The sequence below is a fragment of the Mirounga angustirostris genome, unplaced genomic scaffold (genome assembly GCF_029215605.1).
Source record: "Mirounga angustirostris isolate CCGP_5_RB_7025 unplaced genomic scaffold, mMirAng1.0.hap1 SCAF_2, whole genome shotgun sequence".
In the NCBI taxonomy this organism is placed as follows: Eukaryota; Metazoa; Chordata; class Mammalia; order Carnivora; family Phocidae; genus Mirounga; species Mirounga angustirostris.
The window spans coordinates 106,782,090-106,795,363 of NW_026991710.1; the positions used below are offsets into that span (position 1 = coordinate 106,782,090).

At 33.9% G+C, this 13,274-nt stretch overlaps 1 protein-coding gene and 1 long non-coding RNA gene across 3 annotated transcripts in view; one reads left to right on the top strand and one right to left on the bottom strand.

Annotated features, from left to right (window-relative positions):
• Positions 1-9,495, top strand: part of HSPA4L (heat shock protein family A (Hsp70) member 4 like) — a 53,612-nt gene extending 44,117 nt beyond the window's left edge. For both annotated transcript variants that reach the window (XM_045880477.3, XM_064585038.1), the window contains exons 18-20: positions 702-821; positions 1,872-2,033; positions 4,530-9,495. In XM_045880477.3, the coding sequence (XP_045736433.1) occupies positions 702-821; positions 1,872-2,033; positions 4,530-4,721 (474 nt within the window). In that variant the 3' untranslated portion in view covers positions 4,722-9,495. The remainder of the gene's footprint in view (positions 1-701; positions 822-1,871; positions 2,034-4,529) is intronic.
• Positions 4,141-13,274, bottom strand: part of LOC123848253 (uncharacterized) — a 44,639-nt gene continuing 35,505 nt past the window's right edge. Inside the window, exon 3 of the long non-coding RNA XR_006791729.3 lies at positions 4,141-6,013. This is a non-coding gene — a long non-coding RNA (uncharacterized LOC123848253). The remainder of the gene's footprint in view (positions 6,014-13,274) is intronic.

A 13,274-nucleotide genomic window follows, 5' to 3' on the forward strand; every position in this document is an offset into this window, starting at 1 on the left:
TTCCTTTATAATTTATCTGAAAATCTAAAATACATTTTAAGTGTATAAAGAATATAAAAGAAAATAGGTATTCATTCTTCTAATGCATCCCCCTTCTCAAAGTTATAAAGGCTATTATTTTAACATTTAGAAAGTCCCCATTCCAGGCACTTAGGGTAAGGGGCCAAAGGTTTGTTTTTTTTTGGTTTTGTTTTGTTTTTTTAAGTGCTATACTCATAGATCCAGAATTTCCATCAAATTAATAAACATAAATAATATTCAATAGATAACGAATATCCAGAAATTCCAGTAATCATGTTGTTTACAGAGTTATACACAGAAATACTTGAAACCAAGTTTCAAATACATGAATTCTGCATGGAGTATTGTCCTTACGGTCTTCTCATTTAACAGTTCTGTAAACTTTTAACACCTAACTTTGAAGGAATTAAAAAGTGTTGCCTTTGGATTTGAGAGGAATCAAGAGGTGATCTTAATAAATGAGAGAAAGACCTCAAACATTAGTCAAGCATGTCTGTGTAGGATTGCATAAGGACGTAGCCGCCGGAATTTACCCTCACGTAGGGAAACAGAGGAGGCATATTTTGATCTGGCCAGCTTTCTTTCCTATTCATCTGCATGTAAAGGCCCATAAAAGTTGTCTTCTGTTAAAAATTGTTTTCTGTTAATAACTTTTTTCTTTTAAAAAAATTTCTTAATAGAAATATGGCCAGCCTATTCAGATGAGGTACATGGAACATGAAGAGAGACCAAAAGCTTTAAACGACTTGGGAAAAAAGATTCAACTTGTTATGAAAGTGATAGAAGCATACAGAAACAAGGTATGAAAGCCACAAAGCCAGCAAATGATGATGCCATGTGGGGGTAGTACATGGTGGCGGTAGGGTAAATCTATTAAGTTCTCAGCTACAAAACAATCTCAATTATTGCCACCAAGTTCTGGAGACCTTGTGCACCAAACTTAAAACTTTTTTTTTTTTATTGGAGGGGCGCCTGGGTGGCTCGGTCATTTGAGCATCCAACTCTTGATTTTGGCTCAGGTCATGATCTCAGAGTCGTAGGATCGAGCCCTGTGTTGGGCTCCACACTGAACAGGGAGACTGCTTGGGATTCTCTCTCTTTTCCCTTTCCCTTTGTCCCCAACCCCACCCCATGCATGTACTCTCTCTCAAAAAAAAAAAAAAAAAAATTTGTTGGAAAATTATTGGTAAAGGGTACTTACACACTTAAAATACAGGGCAGATATGTGGCTTTAATCTCTTAAAATTCCCTAGGTGTGTATGGTTTTAAAACACAGCATCACCATTCTCCCAGCTCTTTGGCTTTGGAGTACTCTTTCATTCCATTTCCCTTTATTTTCCATGTCCAATCTATAATCCATCAGGAAATGCTCTTTATGTTGCATTGCCATTTCTTTCTGGTCTTGTGACTACCATCCTAAACCGTGATTTCTTAGATTGTTTCCTATATGTGGTTGCCTGCAGTTGTATCTTTCAGACAGAATGTTATGTAATCCTCCTTATCAACAACTTACCATGCTGTTCTGCTATATATTGAGAATTTTCTGTCTAGCTTGCGGTATGCCTTCTTCTCTTATTTCTCTTTATTCCCTAACAAATTCAATTCCGTGCATCTTCTTTCTTGGCTAAGTAGGCATTTTTTGGCAAACCTGACTTCTTCAGAAAGCCTTTCCTTTTAAAACACACTGATTTTTTTTCTTTCTCCCAGTCTCTTCAAGTCTATATAATTTGTATGTGGCTTCTTCACATGGATATGTGTGAGGTATACATTCAATAAGAATCTAAATCTTTTAAATAGAAATTATTAATTGATGCATTACTGACAATTTTACATTAAAATTTTTTTAATAGGATGAAAGATACGATCATTTGGATCCTGCCGATGTGGAAAAAGTTGAAAAATATATCAGTGAAGCCATGAGTTGGCTGAACAGTAAGATGAATGCACAGAACAAACTAAGTCTCACTCAAGATCCTGTGGTGAAAGTTTCAGAAATAGTTGCGAAGTCAAAGGTAAGTAACTATAAAATTCTCTTTTTAATGGGTTCAAGCATTAAACATTTTTTTTAAGACTTCATTTGGGGCACCTGGGTGGCTCAGTCGTTAAGCATCTTTCATGGTCCCAGGGTCCTGGGATCGAGCCCCGCATCGGGCTCCCTGCTCGGCAGGAGGCCTGCTTCTCCCTCTCCCACTCCCCCTGCTTGTGTTCCCTCTCTTAACTGTGTCTGTCTCTGTCAAATAAATAAATAAAATCTTTAAAAAAAAAAAAAAAAGATTTTATTTATTTGACAGAGAGACAGTGAGAACAGGAACACAAGCAGGGGCAGTGGGAGAGGGAGAAGCAGGCTTCCCGCCGAGCAGGGAGCCCGATGCGGGACTCGATCCCAGGACCCTGGGATCATGACCTGAGCCGATGACCTGAGCCGAAGGTAGACAGACACTTAACGACTGAGCCACCCAGGGCACCCAAGCATTAAACATTTTTAATGGGAGCCATACTTTGAGAAATCATCAACTTGCAAAAGAACTTAGAGAAACAAATTTAAGGCTCATTTGTAATTTTGCAAAAAAGATTCTAGGTGGGACATCCCTGTTTCTTGATTTAGTCACATACACAAGGCTGTTTTTTTTTTTACATTTTAAGTGTAGTGCAGAAAGAAAGAAAGCAATATGACAACTTGCTGTTAAATACTTTAGATTTTTCGGGATTAGATAAGACTTCTAAATCTCCATTGTAAAACTTGGCAGTGTTGGTCTTTGACATCATTTGAAACCTGTAAAATTCTGTCGTAAAAATCTTACTTCTGAGATAAATTTCCCGGTCTAAAAAACATTACCCATGAAAATATCAGAGATTACCATAGAAAAAAACACCATGAAAAACATGGAGACAAATTTTATAATAAAGATCAGCATCGGGGCGCCTGGGTGGCTAGTCTGCCTTCGGCTCAGGTCATGATCCCAGGGTCCTGGGATCGAGCCCCGCCTCAGGCTCCCTGCTCCACGGGAGGCCTGCTTCTCCCTCTCCCACTCTCCCTGCTTGTGTTCCCCCTCTCACTGTGTTTTTCTCTGTCAAATAAATAAATAAAATCTTAAAAAAATCAGCTAAGTAGAAAAATTAGTAAAGACATAGGATAAGCAATTGACCAAAAAAGGCATATATGTCTGATAAGTATAGGAAAAGGTGTTCATCCTCATCACGTTCTTCTCACCCATCTCTTTTCATCGGATTCATGGTTGTGTGTTTACATTCGTAAGCTTTGTCATAAGTTGTCAAGGGTGCAAAGCAACAGATGCTCTCCCTGAGCAACTTGGTTGAATTCGTTAAAACATTTTTTATCAGTATATGTATAGAAATTTAAAGGAAGTATACATACCCTTTAACCCAGAAATCACAGTTCTAGGAATTCATCCTAAATTGATCATTGCACAGGTATAGGCACATAAATACCCTTGCTTATTAGTTAGCAAAAAATTGGAAGAAACAAATACCTAGCCGTAAGAAACTAGATAAATTGAAGCATCCACACAACACTTTGCAATCATTACATAATTTTAGATATAGAGAGATATTTAGATAGAAAGATGTATACAACATATTGAATGGAAAAGGAAAGATTATAGAATCTAAATGAAGTTATTTAGCAAGCATCTTCATAGATCTGTAGCTTTGCATGTATGTGTATGCATGGACATACATCTAGAAGGATATTCACCAAAATGTTCATGTTAATCTGTAGAAGATGGAATTTCAGGTGCTTTTTTTTTTTCTTTTCTAGTTGAGTATGTTTTCAAGGTTTTTGTTTTTCTGGGTTTTTTTAAACAAAAACAGGTATTTAAGCAAAATATTTTCCTTTTGAGAAAGTTTTGCGAAGAAGCCATAATAATTTACGCCTCATCAATTGAGACATAGTGTGATAAGAGCAGTTTCCCCAGGATGTTAACACTCCTTCCTATCTTTCCATCACCATCCCAATCTCTGTGACACTGGTCTTGAAAGATTTTAATGGTCTTTTATTTCTGTGTTAAAAAGAAATAAGCAAAGATAGAGAAAATACATTGTACTTAAAGTTATTATATTAAGTTGCATTTACATTCATGACTTATTTTTCCTTCAGCATAGTTCTACAATTCCACTTATTAAAGCTGTTTTCATGTAAATATCAATTTATGAGATAGGTGTTATTTGACATAATTCTCAGAGCATTAGGCATAATTTAAAGGAATGAATTAAAAATTATTTCTGCCCAAGAAAACAAGAAAATTATGAGGAACCAGGTTTTAGGAAAATTAGATACAAAGAATTTATTAAAGATTGAAGAGTTCGTTGTCAACACTAACATGCACTAACCCTGAAGTAAATGCTTCATTGACGTATTTGAAGAAACTTGGTTTTCTGACTGAGCTAACATAAATTCAGGAATGTCCTATTAATGTGGAAATTTAGAAAGTTAATGATAACTTATTCTGTAGTATTTTTAAAATAATCACTTTTCTTCATGTCTTTAGGAACTGGATAATTTCTGTAACCCCATCATTTACAAGCCCAAACCGAAAGTAGAGGTTGCTGAAGACAAAGCAAAAGCTAATAGTGAACACAATGGACCAATGGATGGACAGAGTGGGACTGAAACTAAACCAGATACAACAAAAGACAGCTCCCAGCATACTAAATCTTCTGGAGAGATGGAAGTGGACTAAGTCTTAAATTTACCTTCACATAATTCAAACAGTGCAAGCAACCACAAGGTCCATTCTTCCTTTTACATGTGGTACACACAACATATGTTCAGTTGTTCTTTAACCACTTTTTGTCATTTGTTTTTTGGAGTAGTTTTGAAAAGTGTTTTATATTGAGTGCACCTCTGTTCATTTCCATTGCTGCTTATGTGAAGCTTTAGCTGAGTATAGATTACAAGTCAGTTTTAGCTTTCCTAATACATGTTATATCAAACATGCGAGACTGATACATATTTGGCAACAATCTACCTTATTTAAAGCTTCTACTTGGATAAACCTCAGCTCCTGTATTCAGGAGAGGATATTGTATTGCACTATTGTTGCAGAAGCATAGATTTAATTGCATCATCATTTTGAAAAACATTGAAATTGATGTGGTTTAAAGCCACTGAGGCACTGACTTTTTTTCTAGTTATTGTAGTTAGAATTTAAATATGAAAACAAATAATCTCATTGGTTGTGCCATGAGAACTCCAAAGTATTGTCATCACATAAATGAAATAAATCACATGTTGAAAGGGAAAACACAATTTTTATGTTACGGTGACACCAGCAGTTTGCATCTTTCATTAGTAATGTGGATTGATGTTTTCTCAGAGTAATTCAGTGTCATTTTCACTTGAAACTTCTGATCCACTTGTCCTGAAGACCAGCTGCTGCTAAAGTAATACTAGCCTAAAAATAAGAAGCATTTTTGATGAAAATACCTTCATGTTAAGGGGGAAATGCTGTTGACCTACTCAGACATGCATCTGTGATGTTGATAGCCTTGTTTCAGTTTTAATGTTTTGGTTTTCTTAATTGATTTTGTTAATAACACAGGGTAGGGAGAAATGGCACAATGTGTATCGCATAATATACATTTATCACTGATTAATGTTAAGAAATAGATAAACACTATTAAATAAGCGGTAATACTTGAAAAGAAGTACTTCTACCGTAAGTCTTAGGAAATAATGCTTGTAATAAACTTAACTATGTTACATATCAACAGGCAAAATATAGAATGTTACATAAGTGTAATATGATATGATGTGATTAAATTATAGTTCCTGCTGTTACATTACCTGTTCAGATCTTGGCTCCAGTTTTGGTGCTTCTTACATCTATTATATGGGACAAAGGACTGTGAAATTAAGATATTTGAAGGACTTAATCTGTGCTTCATCACCAGACTTGTTCACATTGTTCAGTTCCTTCCAGAGGCTTGAAACTATTTAAGTATGGGAGCAGACTGAAATGACTTTCCAAACCTACAAGAAGCATAGACAATGCCATGGGCACTTTGTTTCATGCCAATCAACTAGATTAACCTAAGTTAAAAATTTTGAAAGGCTCACTTTTCCCCAAAGCTAAACCTTTAAATTAAGAACAACTAATACTGACTTTTCTTAAGTAGTAAAAATTGAGAGTTGAATATCTTTAGGGATAGTCATTATTACTCACAAATAGTTCTCTTAAGAGAGATTTTGTTTCTACAATGTAGTCTGCCCTGAAGGGGAGAGTATGGAGCAGTGCATTTTGCAGGGATTTTTATTCATCCTTTTTGAGGGAGATGTCCCTTTTTTGCATTAAAAAATCATATAGACCCAATATATTTTTAATGTCTTCTAGTCTTTAAACTTATCCTTGTCTTAATACTCCAGAAGTGAACTAATTATATCCATTAGTAATGAAGTACTTTTTTTTTCTTTAAAGCATCAGTTACTTTTCCTTTATAGGTTGAATATATAGGTTCATTTCAGGAATAGCATCAAAGTTAGGAAGGAATATTTCAACAGTACACATTTAGGGAGTTTATAGCTTTTTCTTGAGTTAACAAGAAAATCTCCACCAACTTCGTTAAGAGCTATGTAGCTCCATAACTTCTTGCAAACAGATGAGGAAATAGCCCTTTCTGCATCTGAATTGTCTAATTATACCTGACATTTCCTGTTCTTCTCTTCAGTTTATGTAGCTCTGTTTTAGTCAGATATATAACATTCCACTTCTTGCAGTTATATAACACCTGACTTAATAAGTTAAATACATCCAAAGATAATATGTATACTTTTCCTACTCATTCAACTTAAATGATATTTTCAAAAGCCCTTTAACCTTTATGATGTGGTTATTTATTGAATATATTAATAAAGGAAAATATGTTCTCCTTAATACAGTTTTGGGTGGAAGGCATGGTTCAGTTTAATTTTAATCTGCACTGAAATATATGCAGTACTAGACAAAAATTTTTTCAAAAAGGCCACTATTTTAGAAGTTATTTTAAAAGACCTAGAAAATTATAATGTTTTCCTATAATAAGCAAATACGAACTAAGTATGTAGAAAATATCTAGGATGGTTAATCTAGATTAGCACGCTTTGGAAAAGTAGAAATTACTTGATTTCAGAATCCAACTCCTGATAGCCAATAATACTGTGATTTTAAAAACAAAGATTGCTTAAGTACATAATATAAGAAAGTTTGAGATGTTTCAATTCCTTAGCAGTATACAGAATTCTTAAGTTAACAACTAGAAACAGCACACCAAAGAATTGGGCTTTTGGAATAAGCAGATCATCTCCGTTTAAAAGAATATAATTAATTAAACTTTTATTAAGAAGAAATAAAGATTTCTTAGTTTCTTGGCCAATTTTTAGTATATTTATGATTATTTCCTAGATAGAAGTCTATATTAAAGTGAATTTTGGGGCTCAATATTCAATATAATGAGTGTTAAAGCATTTTATCCAAATTAGCACATCTTGAACTGTTTGTGAGAAATCAGTATTTAAAGACAAGAGGCAAATACAGTAAACCAATTAGCTGACTTCAGTTTGACCCAAAATACATAGAACCATTCCTCCATTTTCATAAATTTGAGTTGTAATAATAAACCTATAAACCTTCCCATTAGGAATTTTTTTTAATAGCTGATATTTGGTAGTTCACAACAACTGAAACCCTGGCTTTGGTCTTACATACCATAGAAGTGAATCTTAAATGGCAGATATAACTTCACCCTTCTCACCTTTTAGAATTTCAACCAAAAACCTCAATTCTAAGGTAAATGTTATTTTGTGATTAAACTTTGGAAGTTTTAAGTGGAATTTGGCTTTGTGATATTTGATCCTACAAAATTAATGATAGGCATAAAACTTAATTTTATCAGTATTTAAAATCTGACGGCACTGCTTAAAGGAGCCACTTGATAACTTTTCAAATGACATAGGTAGTAGGGATGCTTATCAAGTGTGGTTCTAATATTTTATTATCCTCTTACTCTACAGTGGTTTGTGACTACCATTTAGCAAACTAATCTTTTTTAAAGCAATTTCAGAAAACAGACTTTCTGATCAAAAAAGAAAAAGCAGGTTTATAATTACCTTTTGTTTTTTGTCAAGGTCTTACTTAATCCAAGGTCTTACCATTTTAAAAGTTCCCAGGAAGCATATAATTTTTTCTTTTGATAAAAAAGTAACAAAAATTAATGCAGATCAAAAAGACCAAAACAAACAAAAAACTTCATCTGTTTTGCTTCCACATCTCTAATTTAAAAATGTACTAAAATTAATGTTCTCCCATATATTCCTGTGTTTCCTAAGAAAACAGCTTTGGGTTTATAAATCAGATGTCTAAATTTTTTTCTTGCTAAATTCAAGGGTACTTGTTTCACACAAAAAAGGGCACCTGGAATTCTTAGAATATTAAACTGACACTGCTTAAAGGAAGAAAACTTAAATGTCTATGGCAGTGGTCAAGTACCTATTAGGTGGTAATCATTCTTTCATCTTTCAGATCCCTAAGGATACCTCTAGCATATTATTAGAGTAGGTACTAAAAGAAAAAGCACATCTATTAAAATACATTATTAAATGACTTGGAACATTCAAATCAAAGAAAAAAACTAATAATTGAATCATGATTATTTGACTCTGTCAAGCAGGTCAAAATCCATAACCATAATAAAAATCAACAGTATAATCTTTGCTTTGGAATCTATTACTGTCATGTTCTGAGTCACAGGGTGATTTATTAAAGAAGTAAAATGATAACCTAAAAATAACCCATCCTGTACAGAGATAAGTAAAATTCAGTATGTTTTACTTTTATAGTGTATAAACTTGTAGATGGAAATGATCTTATTATTTCTGGTTAATCTTGTTTTATTTATCCTGTCATCCAGTTCTAAGCTCTTAAATAATCCTATTTTTCTCAAGCATATTTTGTTGTTTTTTTTTTTTTTAGATTATTCTTTAGGTCTTTTATTTCATGGATTTTTAAAAATAGTTTCACTGCTGTCCTATCACTTTGATAGCTAATTTTATTGCCTTTGTCCCCTTTAAATACCAAATCTTACTGTGAAGAATATTTTGACTCTTAAATTCATACTTGAAAGCCGTGTTGTAAGTTTCCATATATAATATCTCTAAAATTTAATAATGGCTTCTAGATTTTTCATGTTTTGGCCTTTAGAATACTTTCAAGTAGAATTCTTTTAAGTAGTTCTGGACCGAAAGAGGTCAATTTTGTGAATTATTATGTATTAAGAAACCCAGCATTCCTTATTTTTAATACAAATATCAATGTGACAAAATAACAAGGTTCAGAAATTCAAAATAGTTGTTTAAGGGTTAGCCACCTTCCATTGTTTGTTGCTTTCTGATTTACGTACATGTACTGTGCATCTTCCTTGTTTTTTTTACAATTTCCTAAATTTTTTGCTTCCAAAACCTTGAGTAAAATCCTCTTGAAATCATACGGACCCATCCAGAATAAGATGTTAATATGTAATTAGAGATAGGGAAATCAAGGTAATGTTTTAAAGTGTTGTATTTTTGTCCCTGAAATAAAATTTTATGGCTTAGTGTTTTACAAGGAGACTCACATTAAAAGTGGTTACCTTTTATACTTGGTAGGATGAAGCCATTGTTCAATACTACAGTATACAGAAGCAGTTTTTTAATGAAATTATCAAATTGTTTTAGTTCTAACAATATGGCATCCAAGTCATTTTTTCTTCAACCATTATTAAAATAATTTCTGTACATGGTGACTCTGACTCTAGTCATTAGTGTAAAATAATTTCTGGCAGTTTAGTTCCTACTAGCTATTTTTTCTTTTTTTAAGAAAACTACATTTGATTTCTTAATTTCCCAGTTTGTTTTCTATACACAGAGTAACCAGTGCAATGCATAATATCAACCAAGTATGACGTGTCTATGAAAAAAATAACTGATTTTTGCATGTAATAGACCTCAGCTTCAATGAACCAACATGAGAATGGTTTGAGATGTTATATTGATAACATTCTAGGAATACACAACTGGAACACAATTTTGGTTCACTACATCCTTAAAAATGTTTACATATGGCAGGATCAAAGTATATAAAACATTTTATGTATGTAAATTGACATCTTCATACTAGTGAACAAATAGCAATTGGTAATAAATGCAATTAATGTTTGGATGACAGTGCACATTGTCAAGTCATGTAATTAGAATAAATATATATCTGCTTCTTGAACCATGTTTTGTACACCTTAGGTTTAATTTTCACATATTGAACTTCACTGACTTGATGGTAGTTTGTGGACAAGTCATCAGAAACATTTACAAAAGTTTGCTTGTTGATGAGGGTCTTTAATTAAATGGGCGAATTTTTCAAACCTTCAGATGCAATTGATTCTGAAAACTAAAATAGTTTGCTCATGTTGGATATGTTGTCAGAGAATAATTTAGCTTTATATACTAGAAGAGAAAATGTAATAATAAATGAATTTGAAGACTTTAGACATTTTCAGTAGGCATAGAGGAGCTCCATGCCCCGTTAAGTCTCATAATAGCTCTTGCTTGAGAATTGCAATTATTTTTTTTTAAAGATTTTATTTATTTATTTGACACAGAGATCACAAGGGGGTGGGGGAGAGGGAGAAGCAGGCTCCCGGCCGAGCAGGGAACCCAATGCGGAGCTCCATCCCAGGACCCTGGAATCATGACCTGAGCCAAAGGCAGACGCTTAACCGACTGAGACACCTAGGCGCCCCAGAAAATTGCTATTCTTAACAAAAATGTATCAAGTAGTTTAGGATGTTGGGATAAGAAAATGATTAAGGCCCCTGGTCTAGATTAGAGCATTTGGTGCTTAATCTTATAGGGACAGAAAAACAAAAGAATCAAAGGCTAATGGATCCTCCGTCTAGAAAAATGTTTATACCCCCATGTACTTTAGACTGTCCAATGAAATGCAAATGAATACTTAAGTCTAGAAGGCTTAACAATTGACATTTCATTCCTATTCGTCTTATGCTGAATTGGGGAGAATTGGATAGGATTTAGGTTTGTTTTGCTTGTTTGTTGAAAAACCTAAGTCACTAGTAATTAAATAGGAAAGACAGCCTTCCAGCGGTGAAGAAGGAATGTCTGTTGATTGTAAGTACCTCCCAATACTTTATCCTTAAAAATTCTCCCTTTTTAAGTGTAAAGAAAAAAAGGTGCAAGAGGTTCACATAGCCTGCAAATGCCAGAAGGCAGTGTGAACTAGTGTCCAGCAGCAGCATTGCCAAATGACTACATTTGGTTCCTATTTAAGTTCACTGTGATGGTAAAAAGCAGTGTAAACCTGGAAGGATTTGTGTACTGTTTTACAGTTCGCAAGAGTTAGGTTAAATTAAAAGTAGTATTAAGTAGGAAGGAAATAATTTGTAGTTAAGAAAACCCTGTTGAAGGCAAAGAGAAAGAACAAATCACACAAAATAATAGAAATCCAAATGTCAGTAGTTACAGTAAATGCAAATACCATAAACTTGCCAGTTTAAAAATTATGTGGTTTTTACAAAGATAACTATTAAACACAATGATGTAATAGTTTAAATTAATGGAATAAGATGCCAATCAAATGAAATTGTGAAAATATTAATCAGATAAAATTGACTTTAAGGTGAAAAAATTAAGTGTTGGAATAAGAAGTGAGCTTTAATAATGATAAATGGAGCAATTCTCACCAGGAATAAAAAAAAAAAAACTCAAGCTTTGAAATCTATAAAGCAATTGACAGTTACAAAGAGAAATTTAGGCCTAAGGTATCTGTGATAACTGATAGTAGGTGGTAAGTAATTAAAAGAATTGAATAGAATTTTAAAAGCTAGATCTAATAGACTTACATAAACTATCACTCAATTGTTAGGTAAAACTTTAAGTACACATGGAATATTTATAAAAATATCAGTAAATCACAAAGCAAATCTCAATAAACACCAAAGACCATTATACAGATTTTCAGACAACAGCACAATAAGACTAGAGGTAACCTATGAAGATAGTCCAAAAGAAATTCTTATGCCCATATGCTTGAATTGAAAAAATTAACTTCATGAAACATCAAAGCATGTTAAAAATTAGAAAATACTTCTAATGGAATGACTATAAACTTTTATATATTAAGATTTTTTTATCTTAAATTGCAATTGCACCTCTGAGATTTAAGATCTATTTTTCTCATTGCAATACACAAGAATGCATGTAAGTGTTCAGCAATATTTAAATAAATAAAAGCTGCATATAAGACTTGGTAACGGGACGCCTGGGTGGCTCAGTCAGTTAAGCGTCTGCCTTCAGCTTGGATCATGATCCGAGGGTCCTGGGATCGAGCCCCGCATTGGGCTCCCTGCTCAGCGGGGAGACTGCTTCTCTCTCTGCTTACTGCTCCCCCTGCTTGTGCTCACTTGCTCGCTCTTTCTCTGACAAAATCTTAAAAAGAAAAATTGGTAACATGCAGTTAGAGAAGTTCATATGCTTCGGGGCATCTGGGTGGCTCAGTCAGTTGAGCATTTGCATATCAGTTTCAGCTCAGGTCATGATATCAGGGTTGTGAGGTGGAGCCCCAGGTCGGGCTCCACAGGGGGCGTGGAGCCTGCTTGGAATTGTCTCCCTACCCCTTGGCCCACCCCCAATATAAATAAATACAATCTTTTTTAAAAAAGTTTCTATGCTTCAATGCATATACTGGAAATGAAGATTAAAAATGTAATGACCCTAATCATCCTAGTAAAGGAGAAAGACAATAGCAAAATGAACCTAAAGAAATTAGAATGAATAGGGGGCGCCTGGGTGGCTCAGTCGTTAAGCAACTGCCTTCGGCTCAGGTCATGGTTCCAGGGTCCTGGGATCGAGTCCCACATCGGGCTCCCTGCTCCGCGGGAAGCCTGCTTCTCCCTCTCCCACTCCCCCCCGCTTGTGTTCCCTCTCTCACTGTGTCTCTCTCTGTCAAATAAATAAAAATCTTTAAAAAAAAATTAGAATGAATAGAGGAAAAATTAATAGCAAGTAGAATAAAGGATCAACAAAATCAAAACCTCTATCTGAAAATAATTTTTTTAAAAAGCCTCTAGCAAAACTGATGAAGGAAAAAACATCATCATTAAATCAATTCTGGGTTAAAAATTTACCCATAAAAGATAAACCAAGACCAGAATGTCTTTCAAATATCCTAGAAATGAGACTAAAAGGTTAGGGTTTAAGAAAACATCCTAAT